Below are 24,331 nucleotides of genomic sequence, written 5' to 3' on the forward strand. Positions count from 1 at the left end.
TGTTCCCCCATATATCCCTTGTGTTTCTGGGCTTTCATCTTTGAACTTATTTCTCAAATGGTTTTGTGGAATATTATGCTTAACATTAAGAAAGGCCACAGAGAAGTTTCAAATCTCAACTTACTTAAAAAAATATCCAGTCAAAAAGTTTCCCTTTCAATGAGGCATTCAACTGGCATATTTCCATGAGATATGTCTATTTAGCCATATAACTTTTTTCTTACCCTATGAATTATATGAACAGCTGGACAAATTTCTTGCAAAATCAATGCAAAAAGAAATGTTTTAGTTTTTCTTCCAACCAGTTTTACGTGGCACAAACCTTCAGGCTATTCTTTTTTTGTACTTGGTCCAAATTTGAATTCCCAACAATATTTTCTGGATACAGTGAACAATGATACTGTCAGATAAATCATCTTAAATCAACTACTTTATTTCTAAGATAAGTCAACTCTCCCTTTATTTGAGGAATATATACATATATACATATATATATATATACATACACATACACACACACGCACACACACACACACACACACACACACACACATATGGGAATACTTTTGAGATTTCACTTCCCAAAGTTAAGAGACTAATGTGGCTTGCCTCTCCTAAGTATACCTTGAAAAAAGCCTGAATAGACTGTCAGATTGAGGTCTGCAAAAATACCTTACTAAAAACTGACTGGAATGGAGAGACAATGGTGCTAGGATTAGCACACGTGTACTGACTAATGATAACATTGGAACACACATTCATTCCTAAAAATCTTACTATATTTTTACTGTTACACTGCTGTATACAGTGATTTGAGACCTATGGTAAAGTCCCTCTTTTCCCCCAATTCCTCACCAATCTATCAAACTTCTCTTTTAATAGACCCGAAATTTCCAAGATTATAATAATTTAGCAGCATTGTTCCAAAAGATTAAGAAGAAAATTATTTATGTTGTTGTGAGCAGAAGCCTCAATTTTATTATTTAGATGTGGAAGAATTAATCATGTCAATCAATGGATTAATATGTATTAAACACCTCCACGAGGTAAAATATTATGGTAGGTACTATTGGAACAGCAAAGACAAATAAGAGAGTCTGATTTTAAAGGAATCTTTAAAGTGACTGTAAAGAAATTACTGAGTCAGATAGAAGAACTGTTAACATTAGAGGGAAAAAAAAAACATGACAAGCTAAGTTTGAGAAATGTTGACCTAGAGTATTGGAAGGACATCTAGGTGTAGACGTAGGATAATTCTGGGTTAAAATCCTGCATCAGGTATTTCTAGCTACGCATCTATAGGTTTCTTCATGTGTGAAACAAAGTGGGTTGTACTTGATGATCTTTAAAGTCCTTTTCAACTCTTAATTTATGATCCTATGATCCTTTAGAAGTTCTTGTAGGCAATTACAGGAAGAATTCAAAAGGAAGGTGAGGCCTGGAAATAAACTGAGACAAAGAAGGCCAGGAGAGTATGGGATCTTTGAAGTTAAGTAAAAAGGACATCTAGTAGGAATAGGTAATGGTGCTAAAACTTTCAGAGAGGTAAAGGAGAAGGAGGACTGAAAAAAGTCTATTAGATTTGGTAATTGGTCCATTAATGAACTTTGAAAGAATAGTCTCTGTAGATTGGAAGAGGCCCCATTACAAGGGTGTTTAAAGACAGAGTAGGAAGTGAAAAAACATACATAACATAAGCTTATCCAAGAAATTTAGTCAAGGAGAGGAGGAGAGATATAGGTTAGTCATTGGATGTATGTAGAAGTGTCACAAGAAACAAAAAAAAAATTGGGTAATATGAACATGTTTGTAAAGAGACTGAAAGGAACTGATTGTGAGAAAGAGATTTAGGACAAAGGTAGGGGATGATCACCATATGGTAAGAGGAGAATGGATGAAGATTTTGAGAATTTGAAAAATGGATTCAGAGCCTTAGTGAGCACCTGTTAGTTGTTTGTTTTTTTTTAAATCTCAGTGGAGTGGAAACCTAGGTTATCTACTGAGTGTGTATGTGTGTGTGTGTGTGTGTGTGTGTGTGTGCATGCATACACACAAGCTGAGGAGAAACATAAGTCTGCTAAACAGAATTTATATTTGATGCTAGACATAGCTAGAAAGTCATTTGAGCTTGTGGAGAAGAGGAATAACATGGTCAGATCTGTAATCTGGCAAAATCACTTTGATATCTGTTTTGAGGATAGATTTAAGAAGGGAAAGATTTGAGGCAGGGAGGCCAATTAGGATAATTCAGCAGTAGTCCATGAAAGAGGTGTTTTGGACCTAACCTAGGGTGGCAGCCATATGACTAGAGAGAAGGGGATGGATGGGAAATATGTTGTAAAAATTGAGTTGACAACGTTTGGTAACTGATGGAATATATGGGGTGAGGGAGAGGAAGAAATTTAAGATGGTACCAAGGTTTCAAAGTGAAGTGAATGGAAGGATACCAGTACTTTTAGGACAAGCAGAGAAATTCGGAAGAAAAGTGAATTTTGGGGAAAAAATAATGAATTATGTTTTAGATGTATTCCATCTGAATGTCTGGGGGTCACTGCATTAAAAATATCCAGTACCCAGTCAGTGATATAGGACAGAAATTTAGGAGGCACTGTGGCTAGATACATAGATCTATGAGTTAGCTGCCTCAGAGTTTAAGAGATCACCATGGCAGAGAGTTGGGAAAGAGAAAGAGAAGAAGAGAGCCCAGGGCAGAGCCTTGGGGGACACTCATAGCTAGGGATACGGTGATCTAAGGAGAGTAAAGGTGAAGCTTCTGATATATTACCCTCTAAGCTGGAGTCTCTTCTGTTTCACACCAAATGATCTCTCCTCCTCATTCCCTTTCTGGCCTGGTTCTTGACTTCTTCTGGACTTCAAAACCATGCCTTAACTACTGGTGGAACATCTTGGATTTGCACTCTGTGCTTGGAACCTTCTTGCTCTGGAGCAGCGTGTCACCCCTGACTTCTGTTCACCTTGCATATCCCCCCATCAATCACCCCTCTCATCCCCCTTCTCCTGTTGACGAGTTTCTCTTGGAGTCACCATTTTGTGAAGGGATCCAGGGCTCCCTTGCCTTCATTCCTCTCCTGGCCCTATTTCTGGTTTTCTCTGGACTTCAAAACCATGCCTCTGGGATGAGTGGGACTTCCCCTCTACACTTATGCCCACACCTTTTGGTGTGTCATCTTTATTTATGTATTTATTTTTGCGTGGCAGCTCTTTGAAGAAGGGACTGCCTATCTTTTTGATTCCATTTATATCTCCTGCTCTTAGCAAAGTGTCTGGCACATAGTAAGCATTTGATAAGTGCTTATTTTCTTCTCAAAAGTATCAGACTACTGGGCAGAACTGGCAAAAAAATAAGGGGGGGGGGGAGAAGAACCAGTGGGCAGGGGAGAATGGAAAAGTAAGAAGTCCCGGGCCTCAGGCCTGGCCAGGTGCAGATGTAAATTCCTCCTCAGCAATGCCCAGATACAGCAGCCTGGCCATCTTTCTCTGGCAACAGCCTACTGCAAAAAGAACCCACTTACCCTGGGCAAATAGGATGTTCCATTTGAATGAGAAATATTAATGGACTAGCATGTTTAAATAAGCATTTGCACCTAAAATTTTTTATTATATTTTGTCTAAGGATGAATATAAAGGTTCATTTGGCTCATTAAACTAACTGCTACAGATTTTATTACTATTTGTAGCATCTTATTTCAGGTAAATATGGTTTTCTGTCTTCTGTAGCTGTCATGAAGACAACATACTCTTCTAAGTTAATCATTGAAAAGGAAGGAAAGAAGGAATCCAGCCCTTAGCATAGTTCCTGGCACACAGTAGGCACTTAATAAGTGCTTTACAAATACCATCTCATTCAGTCCTCACAATAACCCTGGGCAGTTCATGTTGCTGTTCCTCATTCATTTTCAAAGAAGACCAATGACATCATGGGGCGATGTTTTGACTGGTTCATGAATTAGATTTAAGTGAGGCACAGTTGCACAAGGTCATTGGCTTCACTCTCTCTTCTAGAGTACAAGTGCAGTGGTGAGACAAAAGTTGGGGCAACTGGCAATAGCCCAGGATGCAGTGAATGACCTTGGCATCTTGGATGTTTGACCAAGCTCTCAGGGTTCCACAGCACCTGCTTTAGCCTCCTTCATGGCTGTTTGAACAAATTGTTCTCATCTGCCCATTCCCCCTGGAGAAGTATTCACATGCTTGGGGTAGATATACCCCCAACTCACCCAGCTGAGGCCTGGGAGGTTATCCTCAATCTAGTTTAGCCCATCTGGGAAGATGGGTTTTACCTGGGTGTGTCTTTAAAATGAGCATGAACTAAATAACCTCTAAAGGTTGTTTCTAACTCTAATATTCCATGATTCCATTTGTATACTTAGAAATAATAGTTAATAGAGATTTCTAGAACAAAGAATTCTGAGTATACTTATTTTCATTGTGTTCCTAGCTTTTAAGGATTAGGGTGAAAATAGCTCATGTTTATATAGCACTTTTAATACTTCCAAAGTGCTTTCCCCACCATGCTGGAACACAAGATTTGGCCTAGAATCAGATTTTGGACAATGATTGCCTTTAGTCTTCCTAGCTACTATATGATCCAGTTGTTACAGACTATGGAATGCTTTGATAGTGCTGAGACTACTGGTTATGTTGTAATTATGATTTTTACATATGCAGATGTATTTTTGAAAAATAGATTTGATTCATATCCAAATGGATATAGTAGAGAGCTGTGTCATAACAAAGTTTTCCTATGGTAACATTAGAGGACTCTGGACAGGGAGAGTTTGTGGCATTATATTCCATTCCCTGACCCATCCTAAACTAGCTTTAAAGTATATTTTCACCACTTTGAAATAAACACTACTTATGTGTGTTGACAGTCGGTTTTCTGAAGAACTACTGAAAGCATCAAAAAGTAAGGCAAACATTCTGATGATCCTTTCAAACATGCATGTATTTAAATTCTTGTTAAACAATCTTCCTCTTTCGACTTCATAGGCTTTGATGACATGCTGCAATTGACTGTTTATCAAAAACTAAGAAAGGAATGCTTAACAAGATAAAACTATACTCTGGCATATTCTTGGGCCTACTTAAAATTCTTCCTATAGATGCAAAGATGAAGGGTGGAATATTTTGCCAGAATAGGGAACTCCCAGTTTGGTAACTCCCTCCACTGATAACAGATTCACAATGTGTCCGAGAGAAGTGCCTGGGGGCACTGAGGGATGAAGTGACTCTCCAATGTCCACACACTGTGTGTCTGAGGCTGGACCAGTGCCTAGATCTTCCTGACTCTAATGCTGGCCTTTTATCCACTTCACTGTATTCTTATCCAAATAATATTTCCCTAAAGTTGAAGGTGATAAGAGTTACCAGCTCTTTAACTTTAATTAGCTATACTCAAGCATGCCAATTGAATTAGGGATCTCATTTTTGTAGATGTTCCCTCCAGTTTTACAAGTAGAAATCTATTAATGCCTGCCCATTCTGGAGTATGCTTTCCATGAATTCTCATAAGTCTGCCACAGGACATCCACCTGGGGGTCCTTCCTCACTTTGTTTTTACATTGCAGAGATATCAGTAGAGAGCAGACGGTCCTACAGAAACCCCTTGTTCTCATCACATAATCCTCCTCTACTTTTTTTGATAATGCATTTCTTTGATAACATCCTCTATGTTATTTCTTCTTTGTCATTACTTACTTGTTATGTGTTACAGCCTGTTCACACTCACCATGCATCTTTCCATTCCTCTCTGAGTGATACTTAATTATAATTCTTCAGAGACCATAGTTTTCCATGATTTGTAGGCATATAGCAACAAAGGTAGAATAATGATATTAAAATCATAAACCTTCATTTCAGAAGGTAATTTGTGGTATTAAAGGAACCCTGTAATTTCCCATAGGTAATTCAACCCCTTCTCTTCCTTGTGTTTGGATATAGGCCCCATTCTTTGTTCATTTGCAGTGTCTTTTTAAAGTATGTGTACTGATAGATAAACTCTATAGATTGTCACTCTCATTGTATACTATAGATTGGACAATAGGCATTTTTCTTCTACTTGGCTTCTACTATGACAAAGGTTAGGCCAAAATCTTTTGAATAAATATAAGTTTGATCTCAGAGACTCAGGAGTATTCCAGAGCTAAATGCAACCAGCATAATGTTATCCAAACACAAAAATATCTGGAAGACCTCACCAACTATAGTAAAGTACATTTCCCTCTACTGAATCAAGAGCTTTCTTATACTTTACAAATAATGAGCTCAATGCGGTCTTATACCTATATATCTTTCAGTTGTGTGGTGGTAAATATGTAGAGTGTGGTCTCACCTGTGAAAACATGCCTGCTTCCTACTAATACTCTCATAAAGAATACTCTTGGCATGCTATTATTATAAAAATTCCATGTAAATTTCTAAAGTAAGTATATAGGATGATAGGTGTTGACATTCTTATAGTCACTTTTTTTTTGTTTTAATAAGGTCTCAGATTTTTCGAAGTCTCTTTCAGATACTTTGTGACTCCATTATTAATGCCTTCACAATTGTATTATTGTAAATTGTACCACAGATCTCTTCTATGTATACCTGCATCTCTTCTCTCTCTAGCTACATATCTGCATGTATGTATATACATACATACACATATACACACATATTTGGTCTAATCTAGCTTCTTTCTCCATCTTTGCTTACTTTAATATAATTTATATCTCCTCTTAAAACATCTGGGATTGTGATGCTAAAGTACAAAGATAGTGGCTCCACTCTTTCTTCATGGTAAAAAGAGTGTGTTACAGAAATTTTTGCAGATCTTTTCCATCTTTCATTCGTTTGTCGTTGTTCTTCCTGTTCCATCCTTAAATGCCTGGTGGCTGACCTTACTTAGTTGGATCTCTCACTAAGCTTTCTTTAATCTAATTTTACCCTCTATTGCTTGTTTTATGAGGATATACTGATTCTCCCATCTTTCTTCTCTATAAGTTTTGACAAGCAAGTTTACATTTTAGACATTTTAAACTATCATTGTCCTTCACTGTCATATATCTCTGCTTGTTCATCTCCTCATTGTAGCAATGAATATTAATTGAACTTGGTAAACAATTATTATAATTGATGACTAGTCCATTTTTTCCATCAAAATCTCACATTTTATCATCAGTGCTTTAATATGTAAGGTTAAAATTATTTTGAATTACATGCCTTAAATTACAGTCTTAGCTTTAAAAAGTCGGTAGATTGACTTTACAGAGACAGCTACTTAAGGAACAACTTTCATCTTGGTACCAAGCTACTTCTTGTCTATTATACATGATCAATTTTATTTTTTGCTTATGTGATTATTATTTGGTACTTGTCATATCCAGGGCTAAATATAGTCTAAATATATATATACACACACACAAATATATATATAGTCTAAATGTATATATATATAATCTAAATATATACATATTTTAATGTATATTAATATATGTATATTTATATATGTATATATTTTAAGAATATAGTCATGACATGCGGACATAAGGAGTCTGTATAATCTATAGGTCTTTGGACTAATCTCTTATTCTTGATCCATCTTTTCTAACTTTTATCAGCCCTTGCATCTTCAGCTACAGAAGGCTTATCGATTTCACCTTTGCAACACTTCTCTAATATGCTACCACCGCACTGAGCTCATTATTTGTAAAGTATAAGAAAGCTCTTGATTCAGTAGAGGGAAATATACTTTACTATAGTTGGTAAAGTCTTCCAGATATTTTTGTGTTTGGATAACATTATGCTGGTTGCATTTAGCTCTGGAATACTCCTGAGTCTCTGAGATCAAACTTATATTTATTCAAAAGATTTTGGCCTAACCTTTGTCATAGTAGAAGCCAAGTAGAAGAAAAATGCCTATTGTCCAATCTACCACCACCCTGATGCAGACTCTCAACAGCTGTATTTGGACAACTCAAATTTCTCCCCACTCCAATTCATCCTCTATTCAGTTGCAGAAGTGATTTTCCTAAAGTGATGGCCATATCAAAACTCAATAAATCCAGTAGCTTCCATTTCACTGTGGTATTCTTATATTCAGAGTACCAATGGCTAAGTTTAAGTATATAGATGGTTTAAAAACCATATGATTTAACATTGCCTGCCATTTTTTTCCACTGCTATGCCACCATCCCTGCAAAAGTGGAAGGGGGACGACACATAGAGGTGTGCTAAGAAAAATATAGAAGGATGCATTTTTACATTTAATCTTTGTTAACATTTTCTCCATTGATTTTTAAGTTTAGAAATCAACAAAACAATAAATCAGCCCCTGATTTGTAACTTTCTGAGATGTAAATTCTCACAACGAAAACTTAACAATTGACTCTCTCCCAGCTGGTAGGAGCTAGTTCTAGCAGGTCCCTGTTTGTAAGTATCTTCTTGTAAGCATTATATAAATGGCAGCCATTATGACAATAGTGATTGGTCTATAGTCCTATCCACTGCTTCTTATCCACCACCAGGAATCATACTGGGCTACTGATTTGCAACAAGATTCACTGAGTCTTTGTATCCATTATACTTCTGGATTTGGATTTCTATTTTTTCTAATCTTCATATGTATCAATAGGTAGAATGTAACAGGGAATCAAGTAGCTTAGCTCAGAGAAAATATTAGAGACGTAGGAAAATAATAATAAATAACTTGAATTTTGGGGTTAGAGAGATATGGTAAAAGAGTTAAGCCTAATAAATTATTGTGACATTAACTGTGATGGTTACTGTGGTCTGTATCTTTGCATGTACAATTTTTGCAAGAAAGAGGAAGAATACTAAGTTTTCCAAAGGTATTAATACATGACCATTTCTACTCACTATGCTTTGAATACACTTGGTATCTATCATTCAAGGAATCCAATTAGTAAAATGGAATCCTGGTTAAAGTCAGTGGCTAACACTCAGTTTAACTGCTAAACATTTTAACATGGAAATTCACCTCTACCTCTGAAGCTGGGCATGAAGTTCATAAGAGTTAGAGATAGATTAACACAAATAGATAAATGGGGCTTTGGGGGCTGGTAATGATACCAGTAGTTAACTGGCAAACAAATGTGTTAGATCTAGTCAAAGAATCATTTCATAAGGTTCTTCAACAAAGCTTGTCCTGTATTAGGACTCAAACAGGCTACATTGGAAAATTTTGGGTTAGATGATTAAGAAGCTTCTTGTCTCAGAGAATTTAGCTAAGAACTACTCACTTGAGAGAATTTTAAGACATTCCTCTCCTACTTCCCCACAAATACTTGCAACTTACTTAGTTAAATGTCCAAACAGGATTTTCATTGTGTCACGATTTGGTGGAGGAAGCTTTTGTACCAGAGCCTTTATTGCTTCAATTCTCATGTTGTTATCTTGTTTTTCTGGTAGAGAAAAATAAGAGAAGAAAGCTAGATAAAAACAGAGATTTTTTTTTTTCTTACTGTAGGTTTAACCAGAGTGTTAGCATATAGAAGCCATGTGAAAGAGAATATGTGGATAGATCTATCAAAGCTTTCCCAGAATTTCCCTTTAATCAGATTGGAAAGGAGATCCTGATAACTTGAAAATACCACAGCATGTTCTAAGTCATATCTTTTAACTTGTGGAGCAAACAGGGAATTAACTTGTTTTTCTCAAATTTATGCTCATTTTTACAAAGACAGTTATATACAAGTACAAATATTCTATGATTTATGTGGCTTTGAGTGACATTAAACATCTCAAAGAATCCGTGACTTAATTTATTTTTCTCCCTGGTATTTTCATGTTTTTTTTTTCTTTAACACTATAAAGTTCTGCTGAAAAAAAAACTAAAAATTAAATATTCTTTTAAATAGGAGGAGATTTGGTAAGAAGGAGTTTAAAAATAGGATATTTTTCAAAAACAGTACTATATTTCTTTCTAATGAATTAATTATACCTCTATTTTAATGGGATAATATTCCATTATGGTTTGTTGAATTTATATACTACTGATTAGAACCCCACTCCTTTCATACTTTATATCTCATTCTTTTGAGTGTGGAATTCTTATTGACTCTGAAGAGAGTGATATTTGTTTATAATAAAAGATATGCAAGAGAGTAAAGTAGATAAAGAGGTTAATTCATAGTCCTTTGTTAATATTAGCTGGTTAATATTAATTCTCCTACCATCCTAACATGGTCCTGGGCACAATATAGGTGATAAAAAGCACTAATTGACTGATTAATTTCACCAGAGGTCACTGCTGACCCTGTAACTCAATTCCTAAAAGTGAAGTATAATATGTTATAGGTCTATATAACCTTTACAATAAAAGTGTCTAGAATCATAATATTTAGAGTTGACATAATCTATTTTACAAGTAAGGAAACTAAGAGACAGAGAGGTTAAGGGACTCACCCAAAGTCACACAATTAGCAAGTAACAGCTGATATTTGAACCTTAGATCTTCCAAATCCACTGATTTCCCCACTATACCATGCTGTTTAGCTAAAAGTATATTTTGGAGAAATTATATCTGAATCTCCTTTGAGAGATTCATTTTTTACTTTCACCCATGCTTGACAAAGTCGATAGCAAACATGAAAATAAAATTAGACATGATATAGTCAATCAATCAAAAACCTACTGTATGGCAAGGACTGTGGTAGGTGCTAGGGTTTTAAGACAAAATTGAAATACTCTTTGTCTTCAAAGAATTCCTATTCTATTTAGGAAAGCATCATATTCTTTCTCAGTCGTTTTCAGTAAGGTCTTACTTTTGTGACCCCATTTTGGAATTTTCTTGGCAAATATACTGGAGCAGTTTAAAATTTCCTTTACCAACTCATTTTACACATGAGGAAACAGGGTTAAATGACTTTCTAGTAAGTGTCTGAGGCCAGATTTGAACTCATGAAGATGAGTCTTCTTGACTCAGACCTGGCGCTGTATCTACTATACCATCTAGTTGTCCAGGAGAATAATTAGGATACTATTAAAATAATCTTGGTTAGAGATAACTGTCAAAACATGTATGGTGGCAGTAGCAATAGAGAGGAGGGAACATATGAGAGATATGTGGAAGAGATAGAATCATTAATATTTAGCAAGTGATTGGCTATGGAGTGATGTAGAAAGGATAACTTCATGCTTCAAATGCAGGGGATTAGAAGAGAGGTAGCAACTTCAATGGAAATAAGTTTGGAAGAGGGTGAGTTTTGGTGGAAAGATAATGAGTTCTGTTTTGATAATGTTATGTTTGAAAGGCCTTTGGGGTATATAGAAATAATTTGGTGATAAAATACTGGAATTTTGGAGAGATCATTTAATACATGAATCATATATGTAGATCAGATGATCACTGAAATCAAAAAAGTTGATAAGATCATGAACATAATGTTATACGGAGAAAAGAGAAGGCTATCCAGGGTAGGGACTTAGTGCTTGAGTGTTTGAGGGCCAGGAACTGGATAATAATCCAATAAAAGTGACAGACAAGGAGGGACCAGATAGGTCATATCAGTGTCAAAAGAGAACAATGTCAGGAAAACTCAGAGAGAAGAGTTATCATCTAGAAGAAAGTGATTAGCAGTGACAAATTCTACAGAAAGACCAAAGACAATGGGGGCTGACATAAATTCACTTGATTTTGCTATTAGAAAACAGTGGTAATTTTGGAGAAAGCTGTTCTCATTGAGGAATAAAGTTAGAAAGTATATCACAAGAAGTGGAGGTGTAAGAGAAGAGGAAATGGTGTCAGCTATTGTAGGTATAAATAAAATTTTAGAGCTGAAAAGTAACTTAGAAATCATTTCATCTGATGCTGTCATTTTAAACATGAGGAAACTAGGCACAAATAAGTTGTCTTATCCAGTGTCTCATTGCTAATTTGTTTTTAAGCCCTTGAACTGGGCAGAAAAGCACGTCTGAATTAGGGAGAAAATAAATATTAAAGATGATTATTTTTCTAAAGAATAATACTAAAGAAAAAAAAGACCCCTCTTCAAAACCTTATGGAAAAATATTCTATTCAGATCAATACTACACATCTTTTTTTTTTTTTTGGTAGCTGGGAAAATCTGGAAACAACACATTTTGAGGTATGTGGTGAAAAACAAAAAAAAAAAGTGAATTCGATCACAAGTGAAATGACACCTTTAAACACCAACTCTATGGATGTGTCATATTAGAATTTGGAGTGAGCATTTAAAATCTTGAGTGGTTAATGATCTAAAATCAATACACAACTTATGAAACATATTCCAACTGTCCCAAACTGAATCTGAAAGACAGAGCTGCTTCTTCTTTTTTAAAATTAATGTCTTCCCTTCAGCATATGGTTTTTCAGTATTGCAACATTTTGGGAGTTTTGAGAAGATTACCAGAGACCTCTGACTTGCTTCCATTATGACTGGAAGGAAATTAAGCCAATGTTTAATGGAGTACTGGGGACATTGGAGGTAGATTGGAAGCTCACAGGCTCTCACCCAACTGCCTTTTTTCTTTCAATTAACAACAGATTCCATAATTCTTAATTATGTAATCCTGTACATAAGTCTGTAATCCATCTGTGGTCCCATCCTGAGTCCCTTAAGATTCAATATTGTTCCTTTAGCCTTGGTTCCCAGTATCTAGAGAACAATTTCATTGTTTGTTTGTGTCCTTCTACACACTGCCCAATCTCTGGGACAACTTTATTCTGTAGGACTTTATATTGCCTAGAACTTTCATTTCACCCAGAAGCTTTATTTCAAAAACTGTGATTCCTCAAAAGAACCCTCTCTCAACCCTAAGCACAATGTTACAAATATATAAGCAACAGAAACAACCTCAATTGAATGACATAAGAAATAAGATAATATTGGTAATAAGACAGGAATGTGACTAGATTGGGGATGTTGGACTGACCTTAAGAGTTTTCCTTTGATTCATGATTTCCAGGACATAATTTTAGAAATATGGTTTATGATGGTTACATTTGCATTTGTCTGCATGAAATGTCACTACTAAAACAAGGACATTTATAACTGGGTTCCTATTTGAGAAGAGATAAGATAAAGTTTCACTGCATATGATGAAGGGAAATGTCCAGTACAATAAAGGACCTTGGGCCTGATGACCTGGTTCTTTTCTGGCCCTACCAGCTATGATTCTATTATTATTAGCTTATTTATAGCTATGAAAAATCATTGTTCGTGATAAATTCTGCTTTGATATCTGTCCCTACACAGAATGAGAAAAGACTAACTCCTTGTAGAAATTAGTGTTTTGGCAGTTTTATTTATTTTCTTTATCTAAAGTTCTTAAAGGAGGTCAATTTCCTTTTTATTAAGATTGAAGTTAATATTCTAGCTATTCTTTCTTTCAAAGTCATTTTGTGCAATACATGTATTATGTGGATAAAAGAGAGTCACATGAACAACAGGTATATATTTGAAGAGAACAGCCTTCTTTGCCTTGTGAAGTTTTATTTTTCTATAGTACACATACCCCCCAAAGTTAAGGAAGTAGGAACTTTGGTTGGTCATTTATGGATCCAGTTATGAATCAGTCTCACATTTTGAGGGAGTAAAAATGGGTGCCTAAATCTACCACGTGGGCACACTTTAATACTTCTAGCATGTCTTTCAATTAGGGAAGAACCTTGGTGGGGAAGGGGTTTGCTACTCAATTAAAATTGTGGTGGATGGCTATGGCTCCTCTTCATAGGTTATAGAAATGGCTGCTTAAAAAAACCCCACAAAATATCACAGCAGCTTAAATTTAGTTTGTGTACAGAGGTAATCTGGAGCAAATTCATATCTAGTCGACACACACACACACACACACATATAAACACAGACTTTTATACTTTTAAAGCTGAAGGTATTGTACAGACTATTTTTTGAGCCTCCTGTTCTGCCCTGCTGACACCTGTTTGTTTGCAGTTACAGGCTGTCTTCAAAATAACATTAAGCTATAAATTTCCCTCCCTAGTGCCATTCCCTGAAAGCAGCAGCAGCCTACAGTATGTGATGGTTTTGTAAATATATAGAAAGCCATTAATTATCAATGGAGTGTTTTGTTAAAATTCAAAAGTAGGTACGTCGTAAATAGAGATGTCATGTTATTATAAACAAAGAAAAATCATGGGCTTTATGCTAACCCATAAGTCGCCACTTTGCAATTTTTCAACAGATTTTTTTTTCCTGCAAAACTGAAAGGCTATGCTTTATGTCAAATTAAAGGGAAGACACATTCTATGTGCAGATACATAGTATGATGGAAGCCTGATTATAGGCAATGTTAAGTTTAACCATGAATAGTTCAAGCTGAGTATAGAGGAATATTATTTACTGGACGTGAAGGGACAAAGAGTATCTTCAAAATTTAAATGAACTTAGGTCATAGTTGAGAGTCATTTCCTGTGCTATTGGGGAACGTAGATTTAAAACTGGAAGAGACCTCAGATTATTAAGTCTAACCCACTTATTTCCTAAATGACGAAACTGAGGTACAAAAAAATTAAGAGATTTGAACAAGGAAAATGAGAAAAGTTCAGATCTGAACTGACTTTCTCTGACTCCTATGCCCCCACGTTTCACTCCACTATGTCCAAAATTTGATGTCATTTTCATGCTTTTTCTCATCTATGTCCATATCCTTTTCATTGCAAAGTCCTCATCACCCAAGAAAATGGCTTTAAAACAATCATTATTTCTTTAACTAAATAAAAAGAATCTCAACTATCTATCCATGGACAATAAATATCAGACTCAGAAAAACTGGTAAATTTCCCATACAACACAAATTGGTTAAAAACATGGAGAACACTAAATGCCACTTATCTCTTTATCTTCTCTAAGTAGCATCTCTGGGGTTGGGACACAAACTTCGGACAGAGCTTTTTGGAAGGGACAAGAATCTTGATGAGGGAGGGGCAAGGATCAAGGATTGGAAGCATGGGAAATTTCCATCTTGACCCCTACCTAACTGAGATCTGAGGAGGTATGAAGACAGGAAGGGAGTTTTGATACTACAGATTTCTGTAATGAAGCATATAGATACTTTGAAACACAAAATTTATAATATTAATAACAGAAATATTATTGGTCTTGAAAAGTTTCCTTAAAAGTTATCATACTGCCAGATGATGTAATTGGGGGATTTAGCTAGTATAAATGACTGATTTGAAATGTCTCCAAAACTTCTAGGGGTTTTGAGGAATTTTAGAACAAGCATCTTCCATGAACATATTGAGATAGCACAAGATTTCTTGGTAAGATGTTCCATTAGAGTTATCTATATTCAGCTTTACTCTATTAACATTAAACTGGAAGATTATGTTTGTCAAAGGTGTTTGCCACAGTAGCAGAGAAGACTCAGAACAAAATTTAAATAGAAGCCAAATTCCTTAACTGTAGCAAGGTTCTCCAAACACTCCAGTTTGTTGATGACATTGGCCTAGGAGCGCTGAAACTTAAACTGCTGCAGACCTTCCTAGATAAAACTCAAAACCACTCAGAAGAACTTGACCTAATAAACTAAGTGGATAAAGAATCTTTATTGTGATGGCTATGACATGCAGTTGAATGGTCTGCCCATTGAATTGGTTCTTCACTACATAAATCTTAGACGCTGAAGAATAATAGTGAGCTGGGATCACAAGTGAAAATACAATATGTTGGACTGATCTTTACCAGTTTCAATTATCATGAACTTCTCCCTGAAACCCAAACTTCTATTTTTCATATCAGTACTCTTTGAGTGTTGTTAAATGGCTGTGAATCATGGAATTCCAGTCACTAAAGAATCAAAACCATGGGTTATCCAAAAGGCAATGGAAGGACCTATGATAAGTACAAAATGATTGTAACATATTAGCACTGCTGAACTATATGTAAGAAATAGAATAAAAGGTATTGTCAAAGATGTGCATAACTGGATGAGGAGGTGGACCAATCACATGACAAGAACAAGGGATAATGTACAAACTCAGTATCAAGAAAAGTGTAAGGCTCCTCAAAATGCTGACTGGATTCCTTGTGGAGGATTCTAGCGAAAGTTTGAACAATAGTTGTATAGGATGAGAAGACATAGATGGATTGCATCTGCACTCTTGAAGGGAACATTTACATTGATAAGCTCATACAACCAACCATTAAAGCAACTAATTTATTATAAACACTTTCTAGAAGACCTTGTTTCTCATTATTAACTTTGATTAGAGATCACTTCTCTAATTATCATTACTTTTGGCTTCTTTATCCTTATATAAGTAATAGGGACCACTTAAGAACATACCTCTCATTGAAAAATTTCTTTGTGTTTTATAATGTATCCAGTGCATTGACCTCTCCCTGGTTGTACTTTTGATTGACGGTATCAACTCTTTTACACTCAAATGTTCTGATTATTTTTTCAGTATGATTTTTTTGACTATGAAAACAGTTTCTTGATTCATCCAAACCCAACTTTCCTCTCACATGTGAACTGAAGAAAGGGAATAGAAATAACTGTCCCAAAATGAACCTTGGAGGTAATTAATGCAGTCTATACATAGGCTGGCTCTGAATGTCATCTGAAGGTACTCTTGTGGCCTAATTGGCAATGAAAATGACTCACCATTTCATATCTCTATGTGAATTTTCCCTAATTTTCAAAATCTATTTCTAATCTAACAGGTTACTATTATACATGGTGGCATGGTGTATAGAATACCAGACTTGGAGTCAGCAGGATTCATCTTTCAGACTTTAAAGCTGCTATCAGACATTTACTAGCTGAGTGACCCTGGGCAAGTTACTTAACTGTTTGCCTCAATTTCCTCATCTGTAAAATGAGCTGGAGAAGGAAGTGGTAAACCACTCAAATATACTGCAAAGAAAATCCCAAACGGGGTCACAAACAATCAGAAATCCCTGAGCAGCAACCATCATTTTGACTAGACAAACCAGATCCTACTCCTAAATCTGTCAATTTGGTAAAATTGTCCAATTGTATGTATAGACAAAACTCTCTCATGTTTTCAAAGAATTGAAATCACCACAAAGCATTTGCTTGAGTTGAGGTTCCAAAATTGAAAGTGTGGAGACTTAAATTTTCTGTATATATGGTATATATACAGATATATATATAATCTGTATATGCCATTAAATAGTTAGGTTAGATTTTTGAAGGATAAAAGAAGTCAATGAAAAAAAGCAAATGCATGTTCCCTAAAGAGTTTGCCACAGTCATGGAGAATGTCCTGAAAGATATTTGTGATAAAGAAAGGACTAAAAAATATTTTTTTTATTTTTTAGGGTTTTTTTTTAAGCAAAAAGATATCAAGGCTTGCCTATAATCCAGTCAATTTTGAAAAAAAGAGGAGGTGGCAAATGCCTCATATAAGAGACTTTTCTCTAACCAATATCTTTTGATATGACTTAACAGGGATACCCAGAACAAGGGAATGTTAATGAATTGCAAAAGCAGCAAAATTCTTCTAGAATTGGGGCATAAAATTATTTTATGAATCAGCCTATTTTTAAATTGTGAGTCTATTGTAAAAGAAGAAAAACAGGCAACATGTGGTAACTTTAGTCAGCATTTCTGAACTGAGAATGATAAACACCTCTGCCCGGCTCTGGCATTTATCAGTACTGAGATATTATTACCACATAGAGTCACAGCATGGTTACTGTTATCATCGGAAAAAAGAACCAGCTAATCTTAATGGTTTGTAAAGCCGTTACCTGCACTGGTCTGACATTTATCATGATCATTTTACCACATGGGTCCTACATAGCAAAGGTCTTTTATCTGGAAGGGACATCACTATGAATTATTATTTGCAGCTAGGTAGAAAATTGTATGTTGTAGATACCTTTTCTCATTATAAATCACATAGTCACATTTCACCATTTCCCACAGAAAGCTGCTGAGCCTAGGCTTTTTGCCACAGCTCGTTTTCCTCTCCTGTTCCCTCTCTTTTTATAGTGTCTTTAAAATATTAGCCATTTTTTCATTAAAATTCTTACTATCATTTTTTTAACTAATCTAGGTGTATGCTGTATGCACAGATGATGCATCTACATTTACAGGTATTTGACTTTTCTGCACAAACATTTTGTGAAGTGATTGTCCTTCACTTTATAACTGAAGTTGATAAACTGTCTACTTTTTTTTTTTTAAATGCTTGTTCCCACTTCTGTCCCAGTGGCCAGGCTTGTCTCTGCTCTTGACCTTGTCAATAGAATATTTACCAGTAGATCAGATGTAATTTCTTATGCCCGATTTGAAATACTCAAAACACTTATGCTATTTTTTGCCTGAAATGCGTAGAAGAGGTTTTGCTATGAAAATGTCTGTTCTTAGAGCAAATTATCCTTCCTTCATTTTTGTTAGTTTTTGCAAGGGGTTTTCTTTCAGATAGATTCCTTTTTATTGAGTTACAGTGGTGAAAAGGATTTTTGCTACAAATTTGTTTCAAAAAGATACCAAGGATATATCTCTTCTATATTTGATGCCTAAAGATATGCGTTAATATATCATGTGAAAAAATAACAGATTTTAAAGGGCATGATGGCTTGTAACCATGAAGCTAATTCAAGAAAATGAAATATATTTATTTGACAATAGAAATCAACAATAAAAGGCACAAGTTTTTTTTACTATGGAAAAAAATGAACAAATCCTCTATTTTAAAAGACTGAGACAACTAATCTTCTGAAAGAGATATTTATATATTTTCTTCTTTCTCAAGTGTTCCGTTAGGAATAAACAAGCCAGAAAGTCTCCACTTTTATAATGAAGAGGGAGGAGAATTCCTTGCCATTTTTTGCATTTAGAAAGAAATGTGTAAGAAGAATGTGACAATTTAAGCAAATCAAGATTGTTTCAAATGAATCACAAAAGGGACATTGTGGAATATTTTATACTAACATGTGTGGTGAGCAGTAAATCTGGAAGGAGCTTTTCCTCAATGGTCTAGTTCTGATGAGTTTTTCTATTTCTTTGTATGTTTAAAGAGGTTTGGAGGTGGCTTTTAATATTGCTGAGACTCTTGTAAATGAATTCTGGAAAAACATAGAAACATGAAGGAGAGCTGATGTGCTATAATGTTGACAGCAGCTGGGGGGATCTGAATGAAGAAACTAATCTCCAGTGCCTCAACTTAGAAAAAAAAATCACCTTTCATTCCATCTTGGTTTCTTAAAAAACACATAAATGCACATTGATTTTAAACACCCATGGACACTGACAAACAAAATGCTTGAGAAAGCCCAGTGTTTATCGACAAGAAACACAAATTTGGATGGGTGGTCAGGGGAGGGGGGCAGGAAATATGACTTCTTAGCCTTGTGCATGGTACCCTCTTTGGTTCTCCTCAATGGCTTGTTATGCCTGGGTTCTATCTCCAACTTTATTATAGCATGTTTCCCTTAGGGAAAAAGTACCTGTTTTAAGATTTTCATATGTACTCAAGGTCAAATTATTACTTGTGGTATGGATTCATATAGATAACTGGTTTGTTTTATGTGTGAAATGAAAGAATCTAAGCCTCTACTGCTTGAAAATGGGATGACAAGCCATGTAATTTTGTGATCTAAAATATTAATTTAATGAGGTAGTAAAATATTCCAAAATATTCTCTTAATGGCTCATGAAAAGGATACACTGATATCCCACTTCACCCTTTTTGTTTCAAGATGAAGCTTTTGTTCTAACTCAACAGCATCCCCACCATTGCCCCCCAAAACACTGTAACCTGGGAGCTTTTACCATAATTAATGAGGGGCTTTGCTGCTTTGATTTTTCTCCTTTTCAGGGGAACTGGGTGAATTGTTGAGTGCTAATGAAAGTCAGAGACTTCTAGCAGTGGCTCTAGCCAGGCACAGGGCGGGCAGACGCTTTGTAAGCTTCCCCACTGTGATGCTGTGCAAGCTTCCCCGCTGTTATGTTTACCATAGTTTTAATGCCTGCGAAAAATTCCTGATGCAACCAAATTATGTTATGCCCTTTTGTTTATCTAAAGACACCCCCTACACCCCCCCCCCAATTGAGCCAATTCCTATTCTTTCTGTCCATTGTAGAGATCTCCCTTCTGTACTTCTATCTATCTTGTCACCTAAATTCTTGCCTCTGGATCTAAGCTGCTGGGAGAATTTGTCTGAAGACATCACATGTCTCGTAGCCGGAAGTTGAGGGCAGGATTAAATACATTCTCTTCACCTATGTCACCTAAGACAGATAACCTCATCTCAAGCTCATTTTAATTTTATTTGAGGTCATATTAAAACCCCAAGTTTAATCATCTGGCATTGACAACACTAGCTTAAATGCAAATGTATTTTGTGAAATACACTGTGGTTTAAAAAAATCCATACAAAGCCCTCAAACTATCACTGAAAACTAAATAATGTGCTCTAAGAAGAAAACAGCCAATTTGTGATTTGAGTTGATTTATTCTTGATCCTTTCTTCAAAATCAGATATTGCAAAAGAAAATGACCACTGCATTATATTGCAAATTGATGAATTCTCCAAGTGTGAGGTACAGTGGAGTTTTTTTTAATAAATATTCATATGACTCTTATAATCCATTAGAAAGACTTAAGACAATGAGCATGCAACTAGCTCCCATTTAGATGGGGAGAGAAATTGGAATGAATAGAAAAAAAACAGCACTTAAGAAAGTTAAACTTTAATGTATCAAACTCCAGGTGCCAGAGTTTGAGGAAAATAACCAATAATAGTCATTTTTTACATATTTGATGGGACTGATTATGCAACGTGCAACTCTAAATGGCTTATAGCCCATTGTAGCATGGTTCCATCCCATTGGCTACAGTGGGGTGCAGGCAGATGGATGACAGTGACAAGGAGAGAAGTGCTTTTGCTTAGCCGTGCGTTAAGATGCCATCCAGAAGCTCTGTGCACTGCAGACACTTCATTAGGATGCCAGGATAATGGTAAACTACCACTCAGAGTGACACCCCATTTCCTGCTTACTGAGCTCTCCAACCTCGGCAGATGTCAACAATCTCACAGTGCTACAGAGCAGACCTAACTTTCCAGCCACTTGGACTCCAATTTTTTCCCCTTAACAGAGCCATACATTACATGCAATATGTAATAGCAAATACCTTACTGAAAAACAAAATTTGCCCTGCTCATTATAACCACAGTGTCTGCTTTTATTTCTATGGGGTGCTCAGGGGAGAGTGGTGGAGTGGGGCTGGGCTGTGCTCTACAACGCGTCCACTTTACATATCACCTAGACATTTCTAGCAAGAGTTGCCATTTGGTAATCAGTTCAAAGTGTTAATTACTCTGTGAACTCTGATAACTAATAGTTAAACTCCAGTCCCAAGAGAGGTGATTGTGTGTCTCAATTAGCATCCACTCAAAATGTAAGAAAATGCTGAATTCTTTTGTTAAAGATTTATATTTAATTTTGGCCTTCCTTTTAGTTTTTTGTTCAAAAGAGCAGATGAGCATCTGGATGATATTTTCTCCGTAAAAGCACAACTTGAGGCCATTCACACACCTCCTTAACAGCAGTTCAAGCCAATAGAGACTTTGTTCTACAATGCTAAGCCGACACTTCCTTATAAAGAAGCAAGTTGGGGATTCTTTTTTTATTTTTTGATATTTTGGGGGAAATTTAAAAAAAACAACCAAGATGGAAAATTTTCTTTCAAATCTATGAATGATTACAAAATGAGAATGAACAATTTACAGTTTCTAAGGCATCTTTTCATGAATCCAAACGGCTTTAAAAGTGTTATGCCTCAAAAAAAAGAAAGAAAGGAAGAAGAAAAAGAAAAAATACCTACCAAACCCATAATAAAAACCCTTTCCCAGGTGACAGTAGTTAATACTTAGCATTTCTCACTGGAGATACAGAGGTCAATCAAGAAGTGGTGGTTAGATGCTACCCACAGGAAGAGTATGTTAGAACTCAAACTTTAGTCTAGTGCCCTCTAATCACCAAATGAGGCAGATTTGAATGTGATTACCTTATTTCAGAATAGACTTTTTCACAGAGGGAAAAATACCATTTTCCTACTTAGAAACATAAAGAGTAGAATCTTTCACCAACCTTCCTACCTGGTCTTTATGTTGTTATTAATCAATTAATCAATTAATGTTGTTATTAAACCTAGGTCCGTCAATCTTTGGAGATTCTAGCTGAGCCTACGATCCACTTCCACCTCTTTCTTCTGGCTAAGAGCTTGCCAAAGTGGGGAAGTGATGCGCACCTGAGAGGGCAGGACAAGACTGGAGCCATGATGCACTGTGTGTCCTGTAGTCATTTTCCGGTTATTCCTTAATTTGTAGTCACCCCAAATAGGAATTCTCTTGCTACTTAGGTTGAGGCTTCTATCAGTTGACAAACAGTTGTAAATATAATTCTGATTTAGAGAAGAGGTTTCACAGGAGATTCCTGTGACTTTTCTAAGATCATAAAAGAAATGATTATCAAATAAAAACTAGAGCTCAGATCTCTAGTCATCCACTCCTCAGTGTTCCTTCATACTAATTCTTCTTACTAAGTTGAGTCCAAAATGAAGATTTCTGAGTGAAAAGGATGGGTAGGCAAGCAAGAATTAGACCTTTTGTTAAATTTTTACTGGAAAAATAGATATTGATTTTAGATTGGCACAGGTTTCTAGACTGTAGAACAAGACAACAGATGGAATAGTTGTGCAGATAGGACTGGATTCAGCATGTTCAAAACACTTGGGAGAGCTGCCACTTGGTTAATTTTGGAAATGGTTAACCTGAACCTTTCAAGTCTTCTGGACAAACAAGGGTTTGCCTATGCACAAATGAGTGGGCTAGAAACGTAGAAATGGGATGGGGATCTAATTTAATAGCAAATTAAATTTAGTAAAAATGGAATGGGTTAGTTCAAGAGGTAATGAGTTCTCTATCACTTGAGGCTTTCCAATGGTGACAGAATAACCACTTGTCAATAACAGAAAGGAGATTTCTGTTCAGGTCCAGATTGGAGGAGATGAGCATAGAGGTCATTTCCAATTATGGCATTTTGAGGTTGTATGAAACATTTCATAAAGGCTTATGAAAGGCATTGCATTTGGTCTAGGGAAATAACAAGTATGAAAACTAGCCTTTGCCTTCAAGTGGTTTATAATCTAGTATAAGGGAATAATTGAACCACACCTCCAAACTGGTAGAGGTCATTGGAACTTTCATTTGAATGAGGTAGGGAGAAACAAACAAACCCAACATTACTTTAAATTTACCTTCTGAGACACTGAAGGAAATAAATAATGCTAACTACAGATAAAGACTATCAGTCCTAAACTGATTTCAAATGTATTTAACTAAAAAGTAATATTATAAATACTATAGCTATTCTTTCTTAAAGAGATGAGAAATAATGAAATGTAAAGGGACTGGCAGTTTTTAAAAAGTACTGATCTGTTTTGCCTTAGAAAACAAACCTCTAGCTGAATTTAAGGCAATAAGGTTGTTTCCTCACATGCTCTGGTAATGATTCTTTTCTCTGGTATGCAGATGCCAGGGCTTTAGAAATTAATAACAAAGGATGCACATTTTATTCTTTTTCAGCTAATATTATTATTTTTTTTAAAAGTCAACATAGGCTTCTCAGGGGAGATTTCGATTTGAAGACTGTTTATTATATCATTTGAATAAGACTAGACCTGGCCTTTTGACTTTGAACCACTACCAAATTTCAGGCTGTGAGGAAATTGTTCTACATTTCCTGACAAATTGAGTTAAGCAGACATTAAGTGGGCTTTAAGAAAACAAATGGCCATCTTTATCACAGGTGGACACTGATGGCTTAATGGGGCCTGGGCTGATTGTATCACTTCTAATGGCTTGACGGGAAGCATTAGGGTTTTTGCATAAAGAACTGGCATTGCGAACCCTGCTAACACAGACCTGTCAAGCGTTCTGTATCCCTTTGTGCATGGAAGCAGATGTTTGTATGTATACTATGAACTGGCATTAGAGCAAGCGACAGATGCCTGTATGAATGCCAGGTTTGTGAATTTTTACAGCAGGAGCATGTTCTGAGGAAGTGCAGCCCTGCCCTCTATCATAGGTAATTCCCAGTGAAACCTGCTAAATCCCAGCTATGTTTTCATTATTTGGTTTTCAGAGCAACTGGATGAATCTGTCTGTCTTGGAAAAAAAAAAAAGACACAAAAAAACAAAAAGAGGACGCTGCCCGATCGTCAGAGCTTTTCAAAATCTCAACTGTTCTGAAACTTAGCCTTTCCCGTCATTTCTTTTACAGTGTAATCTCAACCATGCTTCCTCAGAGGAGAGGGTGGTATTATGGCTCTCTAATTAAA

General features: G+C 35.8%; 1 protein-coding gene across 3 annotated transcripts in view; it reads right to left on the reverse strand.

The window, feature by feature from the left end:
- The window catches only part of ARHGAP15 (Rho GTPase activating protein 15), an 831,062-nt gene that overhangs the window by 70,499 nt on the left and 736,232 nt on the right, over positions 1-24,331 (reverse strand). For 2 of the 3 annotated variants that reach the window (XM_072613186.1, XM_072613185.1), the window contains exon 13: positions 9,323-9,428. The exons of the other annotated variant lie outside the window; for it this stretch is intronic. In XM_072613186.1, the coding sequence (XP_072469287.1) occupies positions 9,323-9,428 (106 nt within the window). The remainder of the gene's footprint in view (positions 1-9,322; positions 9,429-24,331) is intronic. 3 annotated transcript variants of the gene reach the window in all.

The sequence above is a fragment of the Notamacropus eugenii genome, chromosome 5 (assembly GCF_028372415.1).
Source record: "Notamacropus eugenii isolate mMacEug1 chromosome 5, mMacEug1.pri_v2, whole genome shotgun sequence".
Taxonomy (NCBI): Eukaryota; Metazoa; Chordata; class Mammalia; order Diprotodontia; family Macropodidae; genus Notamacropus; species Notamacropus eugenii.